Source organism: Serinus canaria, chromosome Z, assembly GCF_022539315.1.
Source record: "Serinus canaria isolate serCan28SL12 chromosome Z, serCan2020, whole genome shotgun sequence".
NCBI classification, from domain to species: domain Eukaryota; kingdom Metazoa; phylum Chordata; class Aves; order Passeriformes; family Fringillidae; genus Serinus; species Serinus canaria.
Window position 1 is genome coordinate 61,576,840 of NC_066343.1, and position 22,235 is coordinate 61,599,074.

General features: G+C 36.9%; 1 protein-coding gene across 4 annotated transcripts in view; it reads right to left on the reverse strand.

Moving 5' to 3' along the window:
- Positions 1–1,091: 1,091 nt before the first annotated feature.
- Positions 1,092–22,235, reverse strand: part of NNT (nicotinamide nucleotide transhydrogenase) — a 43,052-nt gene continuing 21,908 nt past the window's right edge. For all 4 annotated transcript variants that reach the window (XM_050986616.1, XM_030236908.2, XM_030236910.2 and 1 more), the window contains exons 16-22: positions 20,557–20,717; positions 19,472–19,651; positions 15,095–15,254; positions 13,655–13,736; positions 6,046–6,164; positions 5,240–5,355; positions 1,092–4,002 (exon numbers count right to left, since the gene is read on the reverse strand). In XM_050986616.1, coding sequence (XP_050842573.1) covers positions 3,853–4,002; positions 5,240–5,355; positions 6,046–6,164; positions 13,655–13,736; positions 15,095–15,254; positions 19,472–19,651; positions 20,557–20,717 — 968 coding nt within the window. In that variant the 3' untranslated portion in view covers positions 1,092–3,852. The remainder of the gene's footprint in view (positions 4,003–5,239; positions 5,356–6,045; positions 6,165–13,654; positions 13,737–15,094; positions 15,255–19,471; positions 19,652–20,556; positions 20,718–22,235) is intronic.

Here is a 22,235-nt window from a genome sequence, read left to right on the forward strand (position 1 = left end):
CTAAAGGTATGAAGTGCTGCTGGAGACTGGGCAAACTGATCTCCTGAGGTTGCAGGCAATTCCAGTAATGGAAATTCCAATTACAGTTAAAAAGGAAATTCCAATTACAATTTTTAAAAAATTTGTTCCCAACTGGAAGAATTGAACACAGTAACAAGAGGGAGGCAGACATCTCCACCAAGAAGTTCAAATGAAATCCTGTACCAGTTGAATCAAATTGGATCTGTTTTCAGCAGGGAACTGATGTAAATTAGTGGATCTTTCCAAACTAAATTTCTCTGTAGCTTTAAGTTCTTAGTAAGTCATGGACATACATTGCAAACTGCAAAAGCTCCACAGCTGAACGGAGACAAGTGTCTTGCACACTCCCGTTCTTGCTGTACTGCTTTGCCCTGACCTGATCAGATTTTCATAGCCTGCTTGAGTCAGGCTATAGCAAACACCTCTTAGGTGATAATAAGAGGCTAGATAGGATAAAATCTTCAAAGCAGCAGTCAGATCCACAGGACATGGGCTAGTTCTTTACCCTCTGTCACACTACAAACCCACAGGCTCTCTGTATATGCTTCCCTTTTTCCATCAAGAAGGAAGACAGGTTACTTCACGGGCCAACGCCAGGTTGCAGCCTCTGGAAGAGACCTCCAGTCTGGGCTTCACCAAAGCTCGAGGAAAACATGAAAGCTAAATGTCAGACTTGTGATATTACTGAATAGACTGTCAGATAGCTAAAATTATTCACTTATCACTCACTTTGAAGGTAGAAACTGAAATCATCACAGCAATCAATGCAACAGTCTTGTAGAACGAAAAAAGAGTGGAAGCAAATTTTCATGGTATCTGGCTCAAAGGGAAAGTATTCATCTCACACTGGAGCCACTAGAAAATTAACTACTCAGTTAATTAGCTAGTCAGTTATCATAGCTTTTCTATTATCTTCTTTAATCTCGAAAAAGCAACGCATCCATTGTTCAATTGCTCTCAGCTGTCGAATCCTTTTCATTCACTAGAAAAGCTAAGTGAAGTTGCTATGGGCAGGTGACAGTCATACCTAGAATGAAAAAATGTAAAGAACCAATGCAAATAGACAAGAAAAAAGAAAAAGAATATTTTATTATGATTTCCATTCACTACAGCCTTCAATCTCAACATCCTTTGGTGGCAGCTTGATTATTTTAACTTTCAAAAGTAACATTGGACTAGTTAACTACTCAGGAAAAACAACAGAATAAAACAAACACAGTTATCAACAGAGAAAAATAACTGACTTTTTATTAGCACTTCAGCAATTATCTAGTGTTCCACAGAAAAGCACATGTTAAAGAGAACCGTGGTACTACTGATCCAAAGTAACAGAATGAGGTTTTTCTCAAAGTACAAATGAAAAAGTGTTGTCCCTCCCCCATATGCTATTTTTTAAAGAAAAGCTAGATCTTATATTAGCTATCTATGAACAGAGACATGATGCATACTGCAGCTGGATACTTCAAGCTGGACAAGACAAAAATTAATGCTTTAGCATGTTGGATCCCTTAAAATCCTCTTTTTTTCTTTTGCTTAGCTGGAAGGGAGAGGGAGAATTAATTCTTTGTCTTCCCTCTTCTCCAATTTCCCTCCTATTTTTTATAAACCTGAAGGAAAACTTGAATACAATGAAATTGAGAAGTCATACATACTACATTCAAATATGGGTGTTTTAAATTAAAATTCAATTACAAGCCTTTTCCTGCAGTATGCAACATATAAGTGCTTGCATGAAAAATTTTATGTCAAATCATAGAAAAGAGATCTGCAAAAATTATAGATCTGCAGTATATTGTTACATTTGTAATGTAATACGTGTTCAAAATCTGTGTTTTAAATGATTTTCACATAAAAACAGAGGTAGCCAAGAAGAAATGCTGTATTTTATATGAGGTCTCTATGCATGGTGTAATAAAAAAATGTTTGTTCTCTCCAAAATGGATTAATTTCAAGACTTTCTTCCTAATAGTTTGTCTTCTCTAACACAAGGACAGTGATTTCTATTTTGCCTTTTCACCACAGACAGTTGCTATATCATTATGGAAATATGACAAATCCATGTTATTAGGCAAATATTTGAATTTCAGTCAAGGATACTTACTAGAATAAAAACAAAACAGCAATCTATGTAATAATTTAAATTTGCTGGACTTCTTATGGAAATTAAACAGGGCTTTTAATTAGAGTAGTGAAAAGCCAATCAAAACACTGGATTTTAAGTTTAATATGTTTCTGTGCTGTCCAAACAATAGCTTATTTATTTAGAAAAATTTTAATGAACTTCAGCATCTTAAATATAGAAGCATAGAATGGCTTGGCCTGTAAGGAACCCTAAAGACCATCCAAGTGCACTTGGAACCCCTTGGGCAGGGAACTTTCAACTAGACAAGGTTGCTCAGAGCCCCATACTGCCTTGGTCATGAGCAATTCCAGGGATGGGGAATCCACAGCTTCTCTGGGAACCTGTTCCACTGCCTCACCACTGCCACAGCAAAGAATTTCTTAACATCTATTCTCAACCTGTCCTCTGTTAGTTTGAATCCATTCCCCTCTGTCCTGTCACTACATGCCCATGTGAAAAGTCCTTCTCCTGCCCTCTTTGGGGCCCCTCTTAGGTACTGGAAAGTGCTACAAGGTGTCACCGATGCCTTCTCTGCTCCCCGCAGAGCAGTCCCAGCTCTCTCACCCTGCGCACACAGGAGAGGTGCTCAGAGCCTGTGATCAGCTTAGTGGTCTCCTCTGGATTTGTTCCAACAGGTCAACATCTTTCTTGTGTTGGGGGACCCAGGGCTGAAGACAACAATCCAGGTGGGATCTCACAAGAAGAGAATACAGAATGAGAATTCAAATGTGTTTTTTTCAGCATCACAAGAATATTAATTAAGAAAGCATCACTAAGAATCACTACTACTAAAGTAGTAAGTACAATTAAAAGCTAAGTGAACAAACTGAAACACTGTGGTCCAAATTCTGTGAACACATCAGGTATGCAAGACATTCTGCCTGTGCAGAACTGGACCGTATTTTTTCTCAGACACTTAAAAAGGCAACGACTGGAAATGATGGAGAATTGAGCAGCTGCTTAAATAGGTAAGCAGTGCAAGTAAATGTACATTTCCTTGTCAGACTTGAAGATTACTTGGCAAGTGCTCGATATCCTGTGTTTCATTTAACATAAGTGTGCACCATAAAAAGTGGAACCGTATTATAAAGCAAAGTAACTTTCTAAAATGTTCCTGATTCACAGCAGCCATACAATCCCCAAAAGAAAAAGAACATTATGCTTAGATCTCAAATCGTGTACACATCTATTTCAGACAATGTCCTGAGTTCGAAGGGACATGCCAGGATTTGCTTCTGCTTGCATCTGTTTGAAATTTATTTTTAAGTTTTGATGAAATCAACAGTTGCATTGTCCATACCAGCCAAAAAACAGCTTTGATGATAAGACTGAATACAGTTTTGGCACAGTATTTTTTAGTGAATTTCCATGACAGAAGTACAGACAGTAAGGAGGAGGAAGTCAGTAACTGCTTAAAGATGGCCATGAGTTATTAGTTCCTTCTTGTAACAGCACAATGTTGACCTTAAAAAAAAACATGTTTATTCTTTTATGCATTGTCTCATTGGAGATTTAGTCTGAAGGGCTAATCTGCCCATCCTTTTATAAAAGTCTATATCCCCTGACTGAACTACATCTCCTAGGAGTCAATGCAGTCTTCTCCAAAAGCCAGCTGCCTTAGGACATTGAGAGATTCTTCCACCTCTCATTTTCTGTGACCTCTGTGACAAAACTGTAGTCGGAAATATAAGCAGAATATAGATCAGTATTTAGCTTTGGTACGATTCCCTGACTTTGGCCTGCAGGGCATCACAGGTCTTTTTAGCATCTCCCAACAACATGGCAGTATTGGGCTTGTAGAAGATGGGATTGTCCACCGCTGCATAACCAACTCCCAGAGATCTCTTCATTACAATGACCTGCACATAAAGAGTTCGTGTTTGAAACGGCAAAGCACAGCCACCACAGTTCCACAAACAAAGGCAACACAAAAGCAACAAATATGGAGAAACCTCTGACCAAAACAGGGCGCTCACTGCTATGAAAATCTATTTCAAATTTTAATATAGCAGATAAATTGATATCCAGATCAATTTCAGAAACATTTTGTTGTTAAAAACAATGTTATATTTCAGATTAAGAGCTTGTGGACATTGCACATGCATTTACTTTATTCCATGTAATAAAGTCAAAGCAAGACATGTCCACTGATGACCATAACATTGAAGGGTTTTGAGACTAATTTTGAAGTGCTCAATTCCCTGATAGCTACAAAATTCAGATAAGTGTTTACACCAATACTTGGTGCAACAGTCTCTTTACTATTCATCTGTATTACTTCATACATAGGACATAAAAAAAAAAAATAGCCAGTTTTACCTATTAAGTGTCAAATTAGTTAACCGTGGCATCTTCAGCAGAGAAACTGAGAAGCTTTACCTTAATTGTGTCCATTTTTATTTCTCAAATTGCAATACATAGCTACACACACTGCTGATAAATGTATATGCCTGTGACTGAGTACTTGAATGGATAACCTACAGAACAACTGAGGCCAGAGCTGCATTCAGAACAAAGTATCAAAGATTTCACACCAAGGAAACACAAGTATATGTACTTTAGATCAGAGCAAAACTGTTAACTACAGCGCTGGTTCAACTTGGACAATCTAAGCATTCTACTTGACTCAGCCATGCATTTTATTGGGGGTTTTGTTTGTTTTTTTTGGGGAAGGATGTTTGTTGGTTTTTAATTAATATTTATTATTTTATTTAAGCATATTATTCATTCTTATATTTCCACCTCAGTATTAAAGTTGTCAACTATAAACTTAACAAAACCAGTATTAGTAAAGAAATGTTTCAGGGCTACGGATGTGAGCAGACCACCATTTATTCTAATCACATTTTAGTAGAAGCACTCTGAGGGATCTTTTCTATTGCAGTCATCATTGGTCCCACTAAAACACTTGATGACGATTCTAAAATCATGAACAGTTCATCACACTTGCAAAGCACTGACCATTTTGTTGGACAACTTGAAGAAAAGCTTCTTGTGGAAACCAGAATAGTGGAAGAATCCTGTTAGCTTATCCTATAAACCATGTTTTTAGAAGCTTGCTAAAGGTAGGTGATAATTCAACTTTGTTAGTCTCACCTGTTTGGACTTCCAGACCTCAAGAACTGGCATTCCAGCTATGATAGAGTTCGGATCTTCCTGAGCTGCTGAATTAACTGTATCATTTGCACCAATTACAAGGACCAAGTCAGTCTCTGCAGCAAGACAAAGAAAATAACACTGATGGAAAATTATCTGAAATCGAAGCACGGAGGCTGATGAACATTCTAGGCAGAAGGACCCCTAATGGTTAAGCATGCACACAAGTATTTTAGAAATTTCTCAGGCAAATTATATATGAGAGTTCAAATGTGCTGCCAGCTACCTCTAACAAACTACACACATTCACAATCCAATTCCAAAGGATTCATTAGATCACCCTTCCACGCAAAATTTAAAACCTTTTGATATTTAAACGTGGTTGAATACACACACTACTTTCAAATTTTTTTGTACCTAGCTTTTCTTTTGAATATTCTTCTGAAAAATCTTTAGCAGCAACCTTCTGCCTTTTAAATAAAGATGTAAAAATGCAAGAAGTTGTCCAGTACAATGCAGTACATGACAAGATCAAGTCATCTACCCTAAAGAAGCTATAATAATTTTCCTCTGCAAGGACGGGACAGTAAGAGATAATAAAGACACAGCATTTGCCATTTACTTCACAGCTACAAGCAAGTAAAAAAAAGCTCCTGATACCTCTCCCCGCAAGAAAACCTCTAGTCCTCTACAAAGAGAAACTGAATTGACTTCTTGACTTTCTATTGTTAAAATCCCTGTGCAGTGCAAAAACAGAATCAAATAAATCATCCAATCTAGTATAAGCTTATGGCTCACATGCTAACCTGGGAAGTCTTCATTGATTTCATCCATTTCCAGTACAATATCATAGGGAACACCAGCTTCTGCTAGCAGCACATTCAGCTGACCAGGCATACGGCCAGCAACAGGGTGAATACCAAATCTAAAAGGGAAAAAACCCCATTAATAAGTTTGGACTACTGACTTTTATACATTAAAATTGTCACCTGTGACTTAGAATGCTGAGAAGTTCTTAAGCATAAGCACAAATGACAATTAATAAAAAGAAACTGTTAAAATTTAACAGTTCAACTTCAAGCAGTACCATATTTCAAACCTTGCAACAGATTCTTTCGGACTTTTAGAAACAATCCTTTTAATTCCAAAACTACCATCCACATTGATACATTTTTCAGGTCCTTTACATCACTGAAAACACCACAGACTAAATAAGATTGCCATTTTCATGTCTTTTCTTGCCATGAAAAAGACAAGAGACCATGCCACCTTTCTGAAGCAAAACTACTCCTAGAACTAAAGATGCCCTTAACAAATTACTTATTGACGCAGGTATGTCTTGAGTATGTTCAAGAAACACTTGTATGAACACTTTCAATCCAACAGAAAAATTAACAGCACAAGACTTCAAGCACAAGAGAATGCCTAGCTGAATTAGGTTAACATGCCACTTTCTTCTCAGGATTGACCTTAGGAGGAAATGAAAAGGGGACCAAAAAAAGGATGGGGAGTGAAAAGGTAAAGAGCTAAGAAACTGTAACAAACTTTTAAGCTTTTTTAAAAATCTTTTCAGAACAGCTCAAAAAACAATTTAGAGAGAATACGCTGCTCATGAGTCACTAAAACTTCAGACAGACCAACAGACCTGGGGTGCTCAGGCAGGTATTCAGCTCCCTAAGAGTAAAAACCTGAAAAAGCCAGAATGGAGATGTTAAACTGGTTTAACTGCAAACCAAATACATATTTGGTTAGAAGCAAATCTGTTTCCTCTTGGTACTCTTCTGATCATCTACTGGCCCTTACAAGCAAGGCATATCCATGCTTACTGTCATGTGCGCTTTCTGTCTTTCCATCTCTGAAGCTATCACCAGATGGAATGCTGACTCACACATGCCAGAAGTGTCTCAGATTAACATTGTATGGGGCTGAAGATAATGTTTAATTTAGAAGTCTTCAGACATTTTAGAAGAGAAAGAAAATAGTCATGGAAAAACTTGGATTTTTGAATTCTTGGATTTTGGAAGAGAAATTTCTGAACAGAAATCCAAGTAAGTCAGGAATTAAATGAAAGTAATTCAGAATTCTTCAGAAAGGAGAGAATTACTAATAAATCAACTTGCCATGACAGATGGATTGTCATATACTTCTATTTTCAACTCTATTGCGATAGGAATGACTGACGGACCACAAGTCACAGTCCAATCAACACAGATCACTTGTGAATTGAAGACTGTACAAATACATCCTTAAATGGGCAACTGAGCACTCCATCATCAAGGCAACATTAATACAATAAAACATGAGACAATTGGACCTCCAGCAACCAAATTAAGGACATATGATTAATCCACATTGTACTAGATATAATACAACTTTAAGCTCTAGGTCAAAGAGTAGGATAAAAGCTAGTTTTAGAATTCTTTTAAAGAAGAACAGGAATAGATTGTATTCAGCTAGTAAACATTTGGGACCCTGTTGCAAAGGCTAATACCTAGAATCAGAAGGAGAGCAAACATGCAGCACAAATTACTAACAGCTTATGTTTCACACCACTCACTCAGTAACACAAGCCATGTGTAGTACTGCAGATAGATCTTAAGTATACCAAATTTGATCACTAACAGTGCAGTAGGAGAACTCTTATTCTGAAGCACCCCTGAGAAAACTCATCACTCCTCTGGCAGTGAAAATAGATTTTCCAACAAAATTCTCTTTTGTGTCTAATAAAATTATTTGAGAGCCTTTGCGACCAAAGCTGCTTTGGCAATACACAAAACAAAATACTCGTGAGGTTTCTATTAAGTACTATATACACACACAATCTTATTTCAAGGGTTGGAAAGCCAAAATTTAAGCTGCCAAGAGAATAAATTTCACCTTTGACTTTGCCATTCCTGGCAAGAGGCAAAGAAAGAAGAAAATAAAGGGACAAATTATCTTCATACAGGAAGAGTTATGGCATGAACCATCAGTAGTTAGAGACTTCTGACAGACTCTGCTTGAAACCACATACTGTGTTTTCAAAAAGTTTGAGAAAGCTGCTCATACAAAAGCTTTTTTGGACAAATATTGAAGTGACTCCCAAAAGTCTGCTTGTAAGAGTCTGTTAACCAAATACGACAGTAGCTTGCCAGTACTACTCAAAACTGGATGTGCTAGAATGTGAAAAAGAGTAATCTAAAATTATAGTTTCTCTAAGACTCTTATTATGTTACAAGGTAACATTTACACACCTCTGGACTGAAATCACCCTATCCGATAAAAAGCAGGATTCAGAATTCAATTAACTGTGCAAAACAGATACTAAAAATCCTTGAAGGCTCATAATGTGTCTAATAAAAGCAGCAATCTTGCCTCCAACTCGCAACAGCAGCAGTTCTTCAAACTATGTGCATTTCAGCAGGAACATTTTGTTACATATGCTGTCTCAGATGTTCATAACATGAACCTCATTCATACTCAAAAATTTAACACAAATTATTTTAAAAGGGAAACATGCTTTATGGCAAAAATGCTTTCAAGTGAAAAATTGCAAAGTTTCTTTGATGTTCTTTTGTCAACAATAATGCAGGACCTCCCTTAGGTTAATTGGTTTGCTTATAAATCAAGAAGAAATCATAAACCACAACACATAGTCACAGCCATGTTGTGTATGACTTGAAACATTATTCTAGTATTTCACTGAAACACATAATTCAACAAGAATTTTTTCTTTTGACCCAACAACATAATGTAGGGCTTGCTTACCACCAACAGTTGTCAAATACTGAAGTAAGTGTACATCACCTTGCTACTTAGACTTCATAGGTAAACAGCTTGAGGCAAGGATATTCAACTCTTTTAACCAGCCTCTACCGAATACCTTTTAGTTTTATAGTTTCATAAAGACAACACAGCACACAAGTTTATGTTTTGAACTTTTTAAAGTAATACAAAAAGTGCAGCATTTCATTTTAAATTTAGACTAAATATCTAAACTCCTGACGTACACATATCTAGCACTTTCAGCACAGAAAACACTTCATCTGGAGTTGAGGGGGATAGAAAGGTCTGAAGGTGGCTGAAGTAATACGAAGTCAGCAATACCAAAAATACAGCCATAGCATGAAAAAATTATTGAAAAATCTCAGAATAGAAATTACTTTTCATACAGCTCATAAAGTCAGTATCTATCTTTATTACAGCTGGCCAAATAACATTCTTGTAATCAATAGTGAAAGAGGTGGCTGACAATAGCAGCACCTAACCCAGTACAGAAGTGTTTCAAGATCCCTTCATCAGTGTGAAGATAGGATTGCTGTCATTATACCAAAGCTGGGCAGAGCAAAGTAACATCTGCCTGGTGCCTAACTGAGCTTACTCAACACCCTGAACGTCATATTTGCCCAAGGGTTTAGCTTCACTTACAGATCCTCACACCTCACTCTCTTTATTAAGACAACCCTCTGCAGCTCTGTTTTCAGTAAAAACAAGAATCCATTATTCTAGGCAACAGGAAGGGAAAGAAAGCGACCAACAAACTATATGAACAGAAAAGTACATAATTCAAGTATTCCACATCTTGAATCCTGCAATGTAACAGTTGCAGTGCAGCATGACTTAGAGTATAATGTTTATCATAGGTATGGATAGCTGTAGGTTACAAGCTGGCCCAGCTAGCTTAGACCTACTGTCATGCTGAAGGCAACATATGTCCTCAAAACAAGTCCTATGGCATGGCTCAAGCTCCGTGGCTCTGCTGCAGTCAAGTCAGTTAAATTTAAATTAAGTTAGACAGCTAAATTACACATACTTAAATAAGGGCTGATACTGGCTCCCTATTTCCAACCACTATGGTTTATGACAGCAGGGGCAAAATGCAAATTGATCTTAGCTCTGTGCAATAGCCTTCCCAAGAACCGAACTAGAGGCAAAAAACAAGACCCTGCTTCCACAAAGCATCACATACTGACCTAGTAAGGTCATGCAGAGGTGAGCTGACCCATGTGGAGCCAACAGCACACCTACAATACTCCCTCAGGAGAACACAGTTACAGCTGCATCCTTGCAGAAGCCATCAGGCACTGCATGGTTTGCAAGTTCTAACTACAGCAATAAAGCACTGGAGCTAAACAGACTTGTTGGACTTCAGCTGTCCTTTCATGTGCAGCATCAATAATTCAGAACCCACACACCAAAGCTGATTACAACAAACCAAGAACTGACACACAGGTACACAGTTTGTATTTTTGTGCTGTGTGTAACTCATCTTCCCAAAAACCTGCACCAGCACATGTTCTTATGCTGCCTCTCATCAGTGACAGTAATTTCCATCTTGCACATGAGCTACGCAGTCTGTTAGTGCTGTTTGGGACAGCATCTTAACAGCTCATCCTTTAAAATTCTTCTAGATTTTCTTGTAGAGCCCCAACAGATGATGGTTTTAAACTGATACCATAAACAATTTATTAATTTGCAGATAAATGTGTAACTCATACTCATGCACATGTTCTATTACTTACAAGAAATTAAAGAGTGGAGAAAAAAATCACAACACTAAACACATTTGATTAGAGTTCAACCACTGGCATATCAATAAAAAAACCTTTAAAACACAGGTACAATACTAAATCAATACTACCATATTTTCAAAAATGTAGAAAATCCTTGTTTTCATGTGTTCAAAAGTAATTACCTTCTCCAGCATCAAAAGACAGAAATCCAAGTCTTGAAGAAATCTACCTTTAAAAAGGTTGAAAAAAACCCGAACCAGAACACTAACTTCCTAGCCACTATTTTGAAAAGCTATTAAAGAGGCGATGTGCATGTCTCTCAACTATGAATTCCCAGAAAATCAACTTATTAACTATGTAATTATTTAGAAATAAATGAAGCATAATTTTAAGCATAATCCTTCCATATCAAAGTGCATTTTTCTTATCAAGAACATCTTACTGTGCAGGAGAACAAAACATATTGATAGAAAATGTCTCAAGAAAGTCATACTGTGGTAAAAACTAGGACAGTTAACCGGATGTGGATATGGAGAGCATCAACAACTCTTGCATTTATGAGAACATACAGTTTTAGACTGTATGTTTCTATATACAAAATTACTACAGAATATAGTTTTATTATATAGGAAAAATCAGAACTTCAAAACCAGGGTTCTATAAACAACATTACATGTGGCTGATGAACTTTAGTAAGGCAGGAACTTTCAACAATTTACTTACTTCTAACTTTGCAGAAATACAACACCAGTTGTAGAACAGCCATTTCCTCTCCAAGGCCAATAGATTCAGGGGGCTATGGGACTTAGCCTATAAAAAGTTTTGTTGTTTATCCATCCATGACAAGGGAAAACTATACTCAAGGCTCAGTAATATCCAGCTTTCTCTGTGACTTTACTAATGCATTAAAGATGTGATCTACTGCATGACCATCTCAAGTGAGCGATAATGTTAGCTATGCAACTGAGTAACTAAAACAGTCTAATGTTTCCAAAATCTCTCCTGTATTTCTAAATTTAAATCCTAGTCAAAGGTTATGCATCATGTTATATAATCTGTGGTGTTCAATGAGAATGTTATGGCTATAGGCAAAGCAAATTAAAACAACAGCTTCTCTGGATCAGTGGTGAGCCATGAAACAAAAAAACAGACCATATGACAGTCACAATTTTTCTTGGCACACGATGGGCATTACAGACTGATGCAATCCTGTGTCCATGCTGGCAGCCCTCCACAGCGTGTGTGTGAGAGTGTCACTACATCTGGATGGTGAGTGCATTAAGGTCCCGAGGCACTCCAGGCCTACTGAAACCAGAGGACAACAGCTGCAGTCAATGAACACCATGGGAGCTCAGCAAAGTGATGAAAGGCCTGAATTACCACAAACTGTAAATACAGATTTATTTCATTAAAATACTAGGTAACCACTGCAGCGATCCCTTCCTGAAATTGATTCATTTTAAGTATAAGCCATTTATTTCAAGGACTCATTCACTTTTCTCCCCTGCAAAGCCAACATAAAAGGCAAAAAAAATATTTTTTTTTTAATTTCACTAAGGTTGGTCAAAAAAGAGCTAACCCCCCACAGAAGCACTGAAAGGAAAGCCAGAATTATACAAGACTGTCATCACATTAGCCATGAAAGGGTTTTTTGTTGCACAACTAAGGCATCCTTAAATGCGATCTGGACACACACAGAGCTGTTGCTAAACATGGAGAATCAAGGTGTGAAGACTGCTGCAAGAAGCAAATACACTACCACACACCCTCATTTCTCATGTATGCACAAACAAACACATCCATAAAACAATTTTATATGCAAAATTGCAAAATCCTGGTTAAACACTAACAAGTTATGGCTGCTAAACCCTAAAACTCTACTGTTACCCAACACAATGCTGTACTATGCTGCAAAAGTTTACATGCAAGTTTTTAATAAGGTTGGAAAAGCAGTGGAAGAAAAAAAACAAAACCAAAAAACCCTAATTACTAGAGGAATGATTCCAAAGGAATATCACCATCTAATTGAAATAAACATATGGAAATCAGAGAATGAGTCTGGCTAACCAGCATCTGCCAATATATCTTGTTTGAAATGAAAACTGAGCCTCGATTGATTTTAAAATATTAAGTCATCATAAATAGAAAACAAGCAAAATTTCAAACAATCAGCAAGAAAGACATAATGTTTGCTTTCCAGTACTTTCAGAATCTATAAGGTCTACAGAAAACTGGAGGAAAGGACTTGAGGTCAATACTGGAAACCTAAGAATTATCTGTTTTTTGGAGCAGCAGAATAAATTCATGAGACTGGAGACATGCACTCCCATAATCCTTTCATGAGACACTCAAAGAACTCTAATAGCAGTCTTGCCTGGAACAGCAAAATCCTACAGGAGCCCCATATGTGTAAGTGTAAGTTGCTTAATGGTTTAGAGTATCTGCCATAAGAGGAAAGGCTGAAAACTGGGATTCTTCTGCCTCCAGAAGAGAAGGATGAAGGGAATCTTATCACTGTGTGATATAGACGAAGGGCAATAAAAAAGATAGAGCCAAATTCTTCTCAGGGATATCCAGGGAATGGGCAAGAGGCAACAGCTACAAATTGCAACAAAGAAAAAATTGGTTTTACCCTAAGGATGACTAAATATTGTAAGAAATTGCTCAAAAGAGGCCATCAGTCTCCATCAAGATATTCAAAATCCAATTGGACAAGATTCTAGGCAACTTCTCCAGTTGATTATGGTCTGAGCAAGGGGGCTGGATGAACGAGACAATCTCCAGAGGTATCTTTAACTTTGCTATTCTGTGCCTCTGTCAATGCTGAAAAAAATGTTAAACCAAAACTAGAGGTTTTAATGGAATGAAAAAAACAAACCAAACCAAACCACCTATAATACTTCCCATCAAGGAAAGCACTTACCTGACGTTTTTCCCTTGTTCTCTCAACATCTTCACCAGATCAGCTATTGGGTACTGAGCTTTTGCTGCACACAAGCCATAACCTGAAAGAATTTCAAAATTTTAACATATTTTCCTGTTTTAGTCAGAAGAAAGACCAGTTGCAGACAATAAGTGTACTTTCCACACAAAGAGGTGTTCTCATAATTTAAAAAAAATGAAAAAAAAAATTAAAAACTCATCAGATTCTCATATATTCCCAACCTGACCACTGTAAGTAATCTCTTTTTTGATCTCCTGACCACTTACAGTGCAGTGATTTGACCAGCCAAACTACAAAAGCACTTATTTCACCTCACAAAAAGACATGTTCCTTTCTGTATCAGAAAAGGATGTTTCAGACAGGTATTTTGAAAAAATGATAAAAAGGCAATTGTCAGGTTACTTCACAACATTATCCTCAACAGAATTTCAATCTGCTTAATGCAAATCTAGTAGCTCGATATGCCTTTTAACAGAAAATTATGTTTTCAGTCTCTCTGAGCTAATTCATCAAAGCAACTTGACCCAGGATAAAAATAAAAAGCATATATTATTAATGGTGTGCTCAAGGTTTGACCACAGGAGAAAGAGGCAAATTCCTTGAAGATGATTGCAAGCTTCTTCAGTAACAAAGGTAGCTTACCAAATTAGAACCCTACCTCACTGATGGTCTCTTTAAAGTTGAAGCAAAATGAAAGATAATTTGTATTTTAGCATTCTTCACATTCTAGTGCTAAAATGAGAGTAACATGATGAGTTATGCCATTCAGTTGAAGGAGAAGTCTTGAACTGTCCCCTATCAGAGTTTTCCTTTCAGGGATTGTACTACTAAACAACATGAACAGCCAACATAATCATTTCAGACAATTCAGGGTTTGGTTTTCAGGCTGGGTTTTTTTTACTTTAATCATGGTATTTATATTAACTACATTTTGGATGGGGGTTTTTGGCCTTTCTTTTTCATAAACAAATGCAGGATTGAGCAAGTACATGAGAAGTGTAAACAAAATCCTGTCTTTCAGGATTTAACAGATCTGTTCGTACAACTGGTACCACTGATATTGTAGTTGTGCTTAGAATTCAGTTAATTTTGTGTACAGCTGTTGTGGTGTAAGCTTAATTTACAAAAGATAGTCTTTGTTCTGAAGAATTTAAAATACAAATAAAAATGACAAACTTTGAGGACACATACACAAAGAAAAATGAAGTGGCACACATCTCTGCACAGGGGAATGATACCTGACCAGGGAATAAAAACAAGTCATATGAACCCAGTCAACATTTGTTATGCTGCTGCCATTCTGCAACCTCTTTGCTGCTACCTTTTTTCTGGTTGTTTTGTGGTTTTGGTTGGTTGGGATTTTTTTTTTTTTAATTACATCCTCTGAACATCTTGCTGTATAAGTCAAGAGAGTCTTACCTGGAGTAATAATAATACTATTGGCTTCTTTTATCATTTCAATTGCATTGTCCAAATTGATTTCTGTGTGAGTTCCAGTAATTTCCATGGGTTTCCCACCAGCTGTTGATGTAGTGCCATAGCCCCCAAGAATCACATTTGCAAGGGAACGGTTCATAGCCTAAAAGACAGGATGGTTTTGATCATATAAAGATGAAATCCAAAAACAAAGGTGAGACTCCACAAAGAAAACTTCTGAAAAAGATTTCTGAAAATATTAAAGACTTCCTGACAATAGTCTTTATAAGCTGGTTTTACCTTCTTATAATCCAAAGACTCTTAAAACAGGCTCTTTAGAACAGTTTACCACAGCCATCACCAAACATCATTTTCGAACATATTACATTACACACATAGTGGGAGCGTGCCAATATTTCTCCAAAACAAAGAACAAAACTGTGCAAATAGCAAATATTGGTCTCTTTTTGTTCTTAAAAGGGAAGAATATGAAAGAATGCATGCTTGATGACAGAGTTTCTAAAAATTATTTTACATTGGTATATACACACACACATTTTTGCAAGATACTTTCCATAGTTTTTAACCAATTCAACATGTAAGCACAGCACTGCGCCATGACAGCATGAATCCACAAAACTCTTATAGGTACTACTGAAGCAAAATTGCTAAAGCAACAGAACAGGAAAACACGAAAGCAGCTAATCAGCCACAGAGAACCAGCCACGTTGTAAAGAACTGAAGGGGGCCATTGACTTACTGTCTGACCACCAAAGGAAAACAAGAGATTTTAACTAGAATGTTTAAGAGAAGAACACACCCTGAAAATCTAGCTCCATTAGACACACAGCCAGGAAAAGCCATTGGCTAAATTCTTTCTTTGGCACATCTGCTTGTGACTGTGGTCCTGAAGCAATATCTGTCAATAACTGGAAATAGGAAAAACTTGTAACTGTAGAGGAAAAAAAACTTTAGAAGAAGGAAAGGAAGAGGATAAAATGCTTCTTTAATTACACATATGAGTCATACATCTTCTGTTGTAGATGAGAAACCACGACAAAATTTAGGAATGGATCTGGAGAGACACAAATATAAGTAGGAGGAAGCACAAAATTGTGCTTCCAGATGTCCATTCTCCACTGATATTTCAAATCATGCAGTTCCACAGTTTTTTTTGCTATAGCCTCAGAAGATGTGCCATTCTGAAATTTATTATCTAGCAAATAAGCAAAATGATGATGTTAGAACTACTGTTTTTCCTGATAAGTCATCACTGTTTCAGATACTGTAAGGGATGCACAGAAAGTGTTTGTTTCACACAGTGAAACCAACTTTTTACTGTCTGCAGCACACAGTAGTTCACATACCCTGAGAACACACTGCCTTTGGCATCTACCTCAACATCCTACCACAACAGCAGTTGTATCAGGAAAGACAGCCTAGACAGAAGAATACCCTCTGCAGATGTTGCACAGGAAGCAGAGCACTATCTACACATATCTAAACCAAAAGACAACAGTTAGACAAGATCAAAGGGGGGAAAAAAAAAGATAAAATATTATTAGAAATGTGACAATCGGCTAAAAGCAAGCATGAGATTGAAGCACCCTTGCCTGGCTCCACTGCAAAGAGCCAAGAACTTCCAAGAGAAAATGTGGAAGGTAGAGAAGAGCTACCACCTTATCAAGCAGTCATTAACCAACATATCTGGGACAGTGTGAAAACTCTTCTGTAGCCTCTTCCACCTTCTTTACCACCACAGACCACAAATATAGAGGCATAAAGTGCAAGCTTCATCACCCACTGATAATCCAAGAAGTGGCAAAAAAAAGCCCTCTGTGTTGAGCTTCGAGGAATAACAACAATGGTCGGGAGCTTACAGTCCAGGGAAAATCAAATACCTGAATCCTGAGAAATTTAAGTGCTTCCACTGTTCCCATAGAAACTTCACAGCTAGTACACAGGAAAAGCCAGCATACAATTTGTAAGACTAACACAGTTTGTCACCTCTCTTCCTCTGTTTCATCAACCCAGTTAATGTTTCTTCTTCAACCTTAATTTTCTTCAGTATCTCATAATGATTCTAATAACAGAATCACAATCATCAAGTATTCCCTTTAGGGAAAAAAGGAGGGACAAGGACATGTTAACAATCTAATGTTCTGAATAAGATTTATTGTGTTGGTGTCTTAAAAGAGTCACAATTCACAGGATAAGCAAACAGTATCAGCCTTTGGTTTTTGAATTTAAATTCTCTGTCTTTAACTCAGTTAATAACTGAGGCTTTAAGAGATTAGCTGGACTGTGTTTGGATAATTAAGCTAAAGTTTTATCACAAAAATTATTTGAAAAATGTTGTAAAAAGAAGGTTTCAACTATTAAGATGTTTCCACAAATACCTTTTCACCTGTGCTAGGTAAGTATCAATAAATATACTAGTTTTGACAGAAATCATACTAAAAAGTAGGGGAAAAAACCAAACCAAACAAAAAAAAAAAAAAAAAGAAAAGAAAAGAAAAACAACAACAGCAACAAAAAAGCCCACAAAAAGACCAACAAAAATACCCCAAAACAAAACCAAACCAACCAAACAAAAAAAACCACCCCCAAAAAACAACAAGAACAAGAACAACAACAACAAAAAAAAGCAACCAAAAAAAAACCCACCAAAAAAAAAAAAAAAAACCAAAGAAAAAAAACACCAAAACGCACAGGAAAAAAAAAAATTTAAAAGGACAAAAAAGGGAAAGGGGAAACTTGCTTCATTAGCACAGGTTGAAACACCAAGAGCAGAATTTATTGAAATTCTTGAGCATTTCCTTCTCCTGAAATGCAGCTTCAAGACAATGATACTGAATCCCCTGATTAGAACAGTGCTTTTAAAAATAATGATTTCCATTAAAGGAAGTAAAACAGAAAAGAAAAATTCTGGGTTAAGAACATATTATTCTGCTTACCGTGCAGAAATCATACAAAATAATTTTCATTTTACTGGTTGATAAACTTCAGTTGTCTAAGTGTATATAAAGCAGCACAAGATTTCTAGACACTACCTCAAAAACTAAACTTCCTGTAATCTGAGAAACATTGGGGAAAGCCACTCTGTCACTGCCTAGCTATTTTGCTAACTACTCCCCCAGGCTTCCTATTTACCTAGGTTCCTCCAACCAACTCTGTAAGTATTTCAAAACTCTCTTGTGAGTGCTAAGAGAGTGAGCAATATTAAGAAAGGAAGTAGACAGTAATACAAAAATGAATTTACAGATAGATTACTGGAAAATACACACCAAACAGTTCACATTTTCCCTAAAATTTACAAGAATTTGATTCTTAACAGAGTTTTTATACCTGTGTTACCCACAAGCACTTTTTTTTCCACTGATATGGACTAAATTCCTGAACGTATGCAACTAAATATATGAGCTACATAATTTGATTTCCTTTTGATGAAGAGACAGAAAATGTTCAAGAAAGAACAAGATTCTTTGCAATTCATACCCAGAATAGTTAATTTTAACTCACTTTCATGTAGTTGTACAAGAATACCTTTTTAAGCTTTTCTGAAATTTTTCCTCAAGAATGATGAAAAAGAATGATACTGAACATTCCTAACATGGTAACAATACTATTTGTCAGTGCAGATGAAGTAAAAGATGCTGACCAGAGGAAAATATCAGACAGGAGAACAGAAACACCAAAGACACAAGAGCACAAGGGCAGAAAAAAAGCAGGATTACACAACAGAGAAAGCTGGCAGCTGATGCACTGCAAACGGTTTTCTTTAAACCATTACCTCTCCATCTTTGAATATAAGGCCTTTACACAAATGTTACAGAGAAAAGGAGGTCATTACTAATATTACAATACAACTCACACCGAGATGAAGCTCTAGCTTGCTGACACACAGCACTGAACTCGTGCAGACCTGCTGCCACCCCGTGGTACTCCAAAGTAGCTGCTCTGAAGAAAAGGGCACACCTTTCTGCACTCCAAAAACCAAACTGTAAATCACTGCCTAACCAACGAACACACTTCTTGAAGTATCTCCTGCTACATATTAAATCCAGCTTAAATTTAACCATATTTCAGAAGCTGTATGACTGAAAATAATAGCTGATCACAAGTAATCATACTTCTTTGAGCCCAGATTCAAATCCTTAATGCTTAAAGGCAACGCAAGGGCTTTCCTCAGTTTTGAGATATGTCTCTCACCCAGCTGAAGAAAAATGACTGACATCTAGTCCAACAGTTTCAATCAAGAATTTTCTATTCTATAAACATCTAACAGTTTGAGATCCAATGGCTTATCTTCCTAAAAAACATGGTTTAAAAAGTTTTTCATTACTCAACAAACATGCAGTGTTTCTGTTGACTTCTTACCACACACATGATGTAAGAGAGGATGGCCCCAGAGGAGCCGATGAGTGCACCAACAATGGTCAGCAAGTTGTTGTTCAGGAGAAAGCCCTCAGCACACAAAGCCCATCCAGAGTAACTGTTCAGGACAGTAATAACTACAGGCATGTCAGCACCTCCAATGGCTGCTGTTAAAGTGACACCCTGGAGAAAGAAAGAAAATACTTCACATCAGCAATCACTAAGAAGAACACCCAGAAAGACACTCAGCTTGCAACACTAAAAAATATAGAATCATAGAACAGTTTGTGTTGGAAGGGACCTTAAAGATCAGCCAGTCCCAGCTGCCCTGCTTTGGGCAGGGAAATTACCCACTAAATCATGTTGCTTAGGGTCCTATCCAACCTGGTCTCGGACACTTCCAGGAATGGGGCAACCAAAACCTTTCTAAGCAACTATCAAGTTACTTAGAGCCTATTCAAGTATTGTCACAGTAGGTATTCAGGCTGAGGATTAGACTTACCAAATCTGCCTTTTCAGAGAGGATAGAAAGGTACCCCACCATTCTCATGCTCTGCTTAGTCATATTTTTTTAGTTGCAAAATTATACCAGCTCCATGGAATTGTTCCTACCATTAAGGCATTCATATTGAACAGTCTTGGCAAGACTCAGTTTAAAGAATGGCAATATTCAAGGTAAATTTTGCAACACTGGCATACACTAGCATACACTGGTGTAAGTAAATGGTAGAAGTTAGACATGGAAGTCATCTCAAGAAGTTATCATAATAATCTTTAAATCCAGAGCTCTTTTAGGTATTTCAGGGAAAGTCTTCTCAAATATCACTCTGTCATATAAAAAACTTCATTAATCAGTAGCTGCAAAAAGCAAGTATAAAAATACATTCCAGTTCTCTGGAATAGTTCTGGCTTACAGCTAGATCTATAAAAGTCAGTTGCTACTTCTTACTGCAAATTACCACACAGGCAGGTACCATGCCCACTGTGACTCAGGATGGTAAAATATAATGCGTAAAGAGGAAATTTGCAGGACTGGAGAATAAACTCCTTGTGTAACTTGTTTCACTTTTTACAGTTTCTCAACTTACCATTATGGCTGAGAGTGCTGACACAGAACCCAGGCAAGTAATTCCTGTGGTGTAAGAAGGATCAATCATGTAGGGTACCATCCCACCAATGCTGGCAGCCAGCAATCCTGCATTCAATGCATGTCGACCAGGCAAGAGCAGAGGTGCAGAATTCAGGATACCTGTAATCAAACACATTTTCAGACATAAACATGTACATTCAAGGAAGTCTGTTGCTTATGTTCAGAGAAGACTGAATAACTCAACAAAAGAAAAATTAAAAAGAAAAAAAGGGAGGGGTAGAAGATAAAACAAGTTAGTTGAAGCTGAGGTCTTCTGCTGACTCAGAATTGCAAGACATTCAAACTTGCTCTAGATTCTCTAATATTCTTCTTTAAACTCTATTTACTTTCTAATTTCACTGAAGTGCTCCAGAATAGTTAGAAAAATCTCTTTTCCTTTTGAAAAGCCTTTTTATTTTTCCTTCACCAAAGCCCTTCCACTTTGTCTCCAGGTCTTTGTATGTTGAATATGACACACAGTAGAAGGAAGCTTTTAGCTGGAACTTCTACACAGGGATTATCTCAGTCTCTCAAAGACTGTGTGCTTAAAAAAATATGACTACACGGATAACGCCAAGAACAAAACACTCCTGTTTTCAAATGCATTAATTGCACAACTACCCTCAGTCACACGGAACTCCCACAGCTTCCCACATCTGCAGAAACTTGAGGGGAAAAGGCGGTTCAGTACTTTTGTGATTCAGTTAAAAAAGACAGTCACATTTATTTTGTACTAGTTTTTTGGGTTTTTTTTCAAACCACATGACAAAGGGCTGAAACAATGCGAGTTTCCCAGTAATTACTTACATCAGAAATAAGTGTCTCATTGAGATTTGAGAAATAAATAATTTTCATTTAAAATTCATTTTAATTTCATTCATTTTCATTTCATTTCATTCATTTCAATTTTCTCATAAAAATTTGAGAAAAGCCGAATTCAAGAGAAACAATGAACTGATGGTCTCAGCTAGGGGAGTCAAAGTGTGTGACTTACTACTCTTCTCCATACCATAGAATCAGTAGTTCACTAATATAGACAAGCTTCATATTTCATACCAGGATAATATGAAAATGCAAGGGAGAAAAAAGTAAACAGAAATAGGAGAGCAGGCTCAAACAGGCAGTGAAGTTTACCAGGGACATGCGCACAAATCACTGAGGGGGTACAATGGAGACAGAAAAAATAACTCAGAAGAAATAAATGAATAACTACTTAGCAGAGATACATCAGAAATACATACTACTGAAAAATCCTTCAAAAGATTATTAGAGAAGACAGCTTTCCATCCTTGTCATATTTCCTCCTTCAATGGCTGGTCTCACAAACATTGAAGAAAGCAAAGAGATGTTTCCCAAAGGAACTATTGCAAAGTTAACAACAGGATTAGTAATAGGAAGCTCTTAGCCTGAAATTCTTAGTACAAGTATTACCTCAGCTTATTAAAAGCTGTGTGTTTACAAAACCAAAAATAAATGCAATAAAGAAATCTTCACATGCATAAGAATCAGGAATCAGTGAGTATTTAACTTAGAAAACATATTTGCTAAAAACGGCAAGAGGCATGGAACATGGAGTCTGAGCAGTGAGTAAATAGACAGTAAACTGAATGGTTTAAAGTGAGGCAGCCTCAATACTGC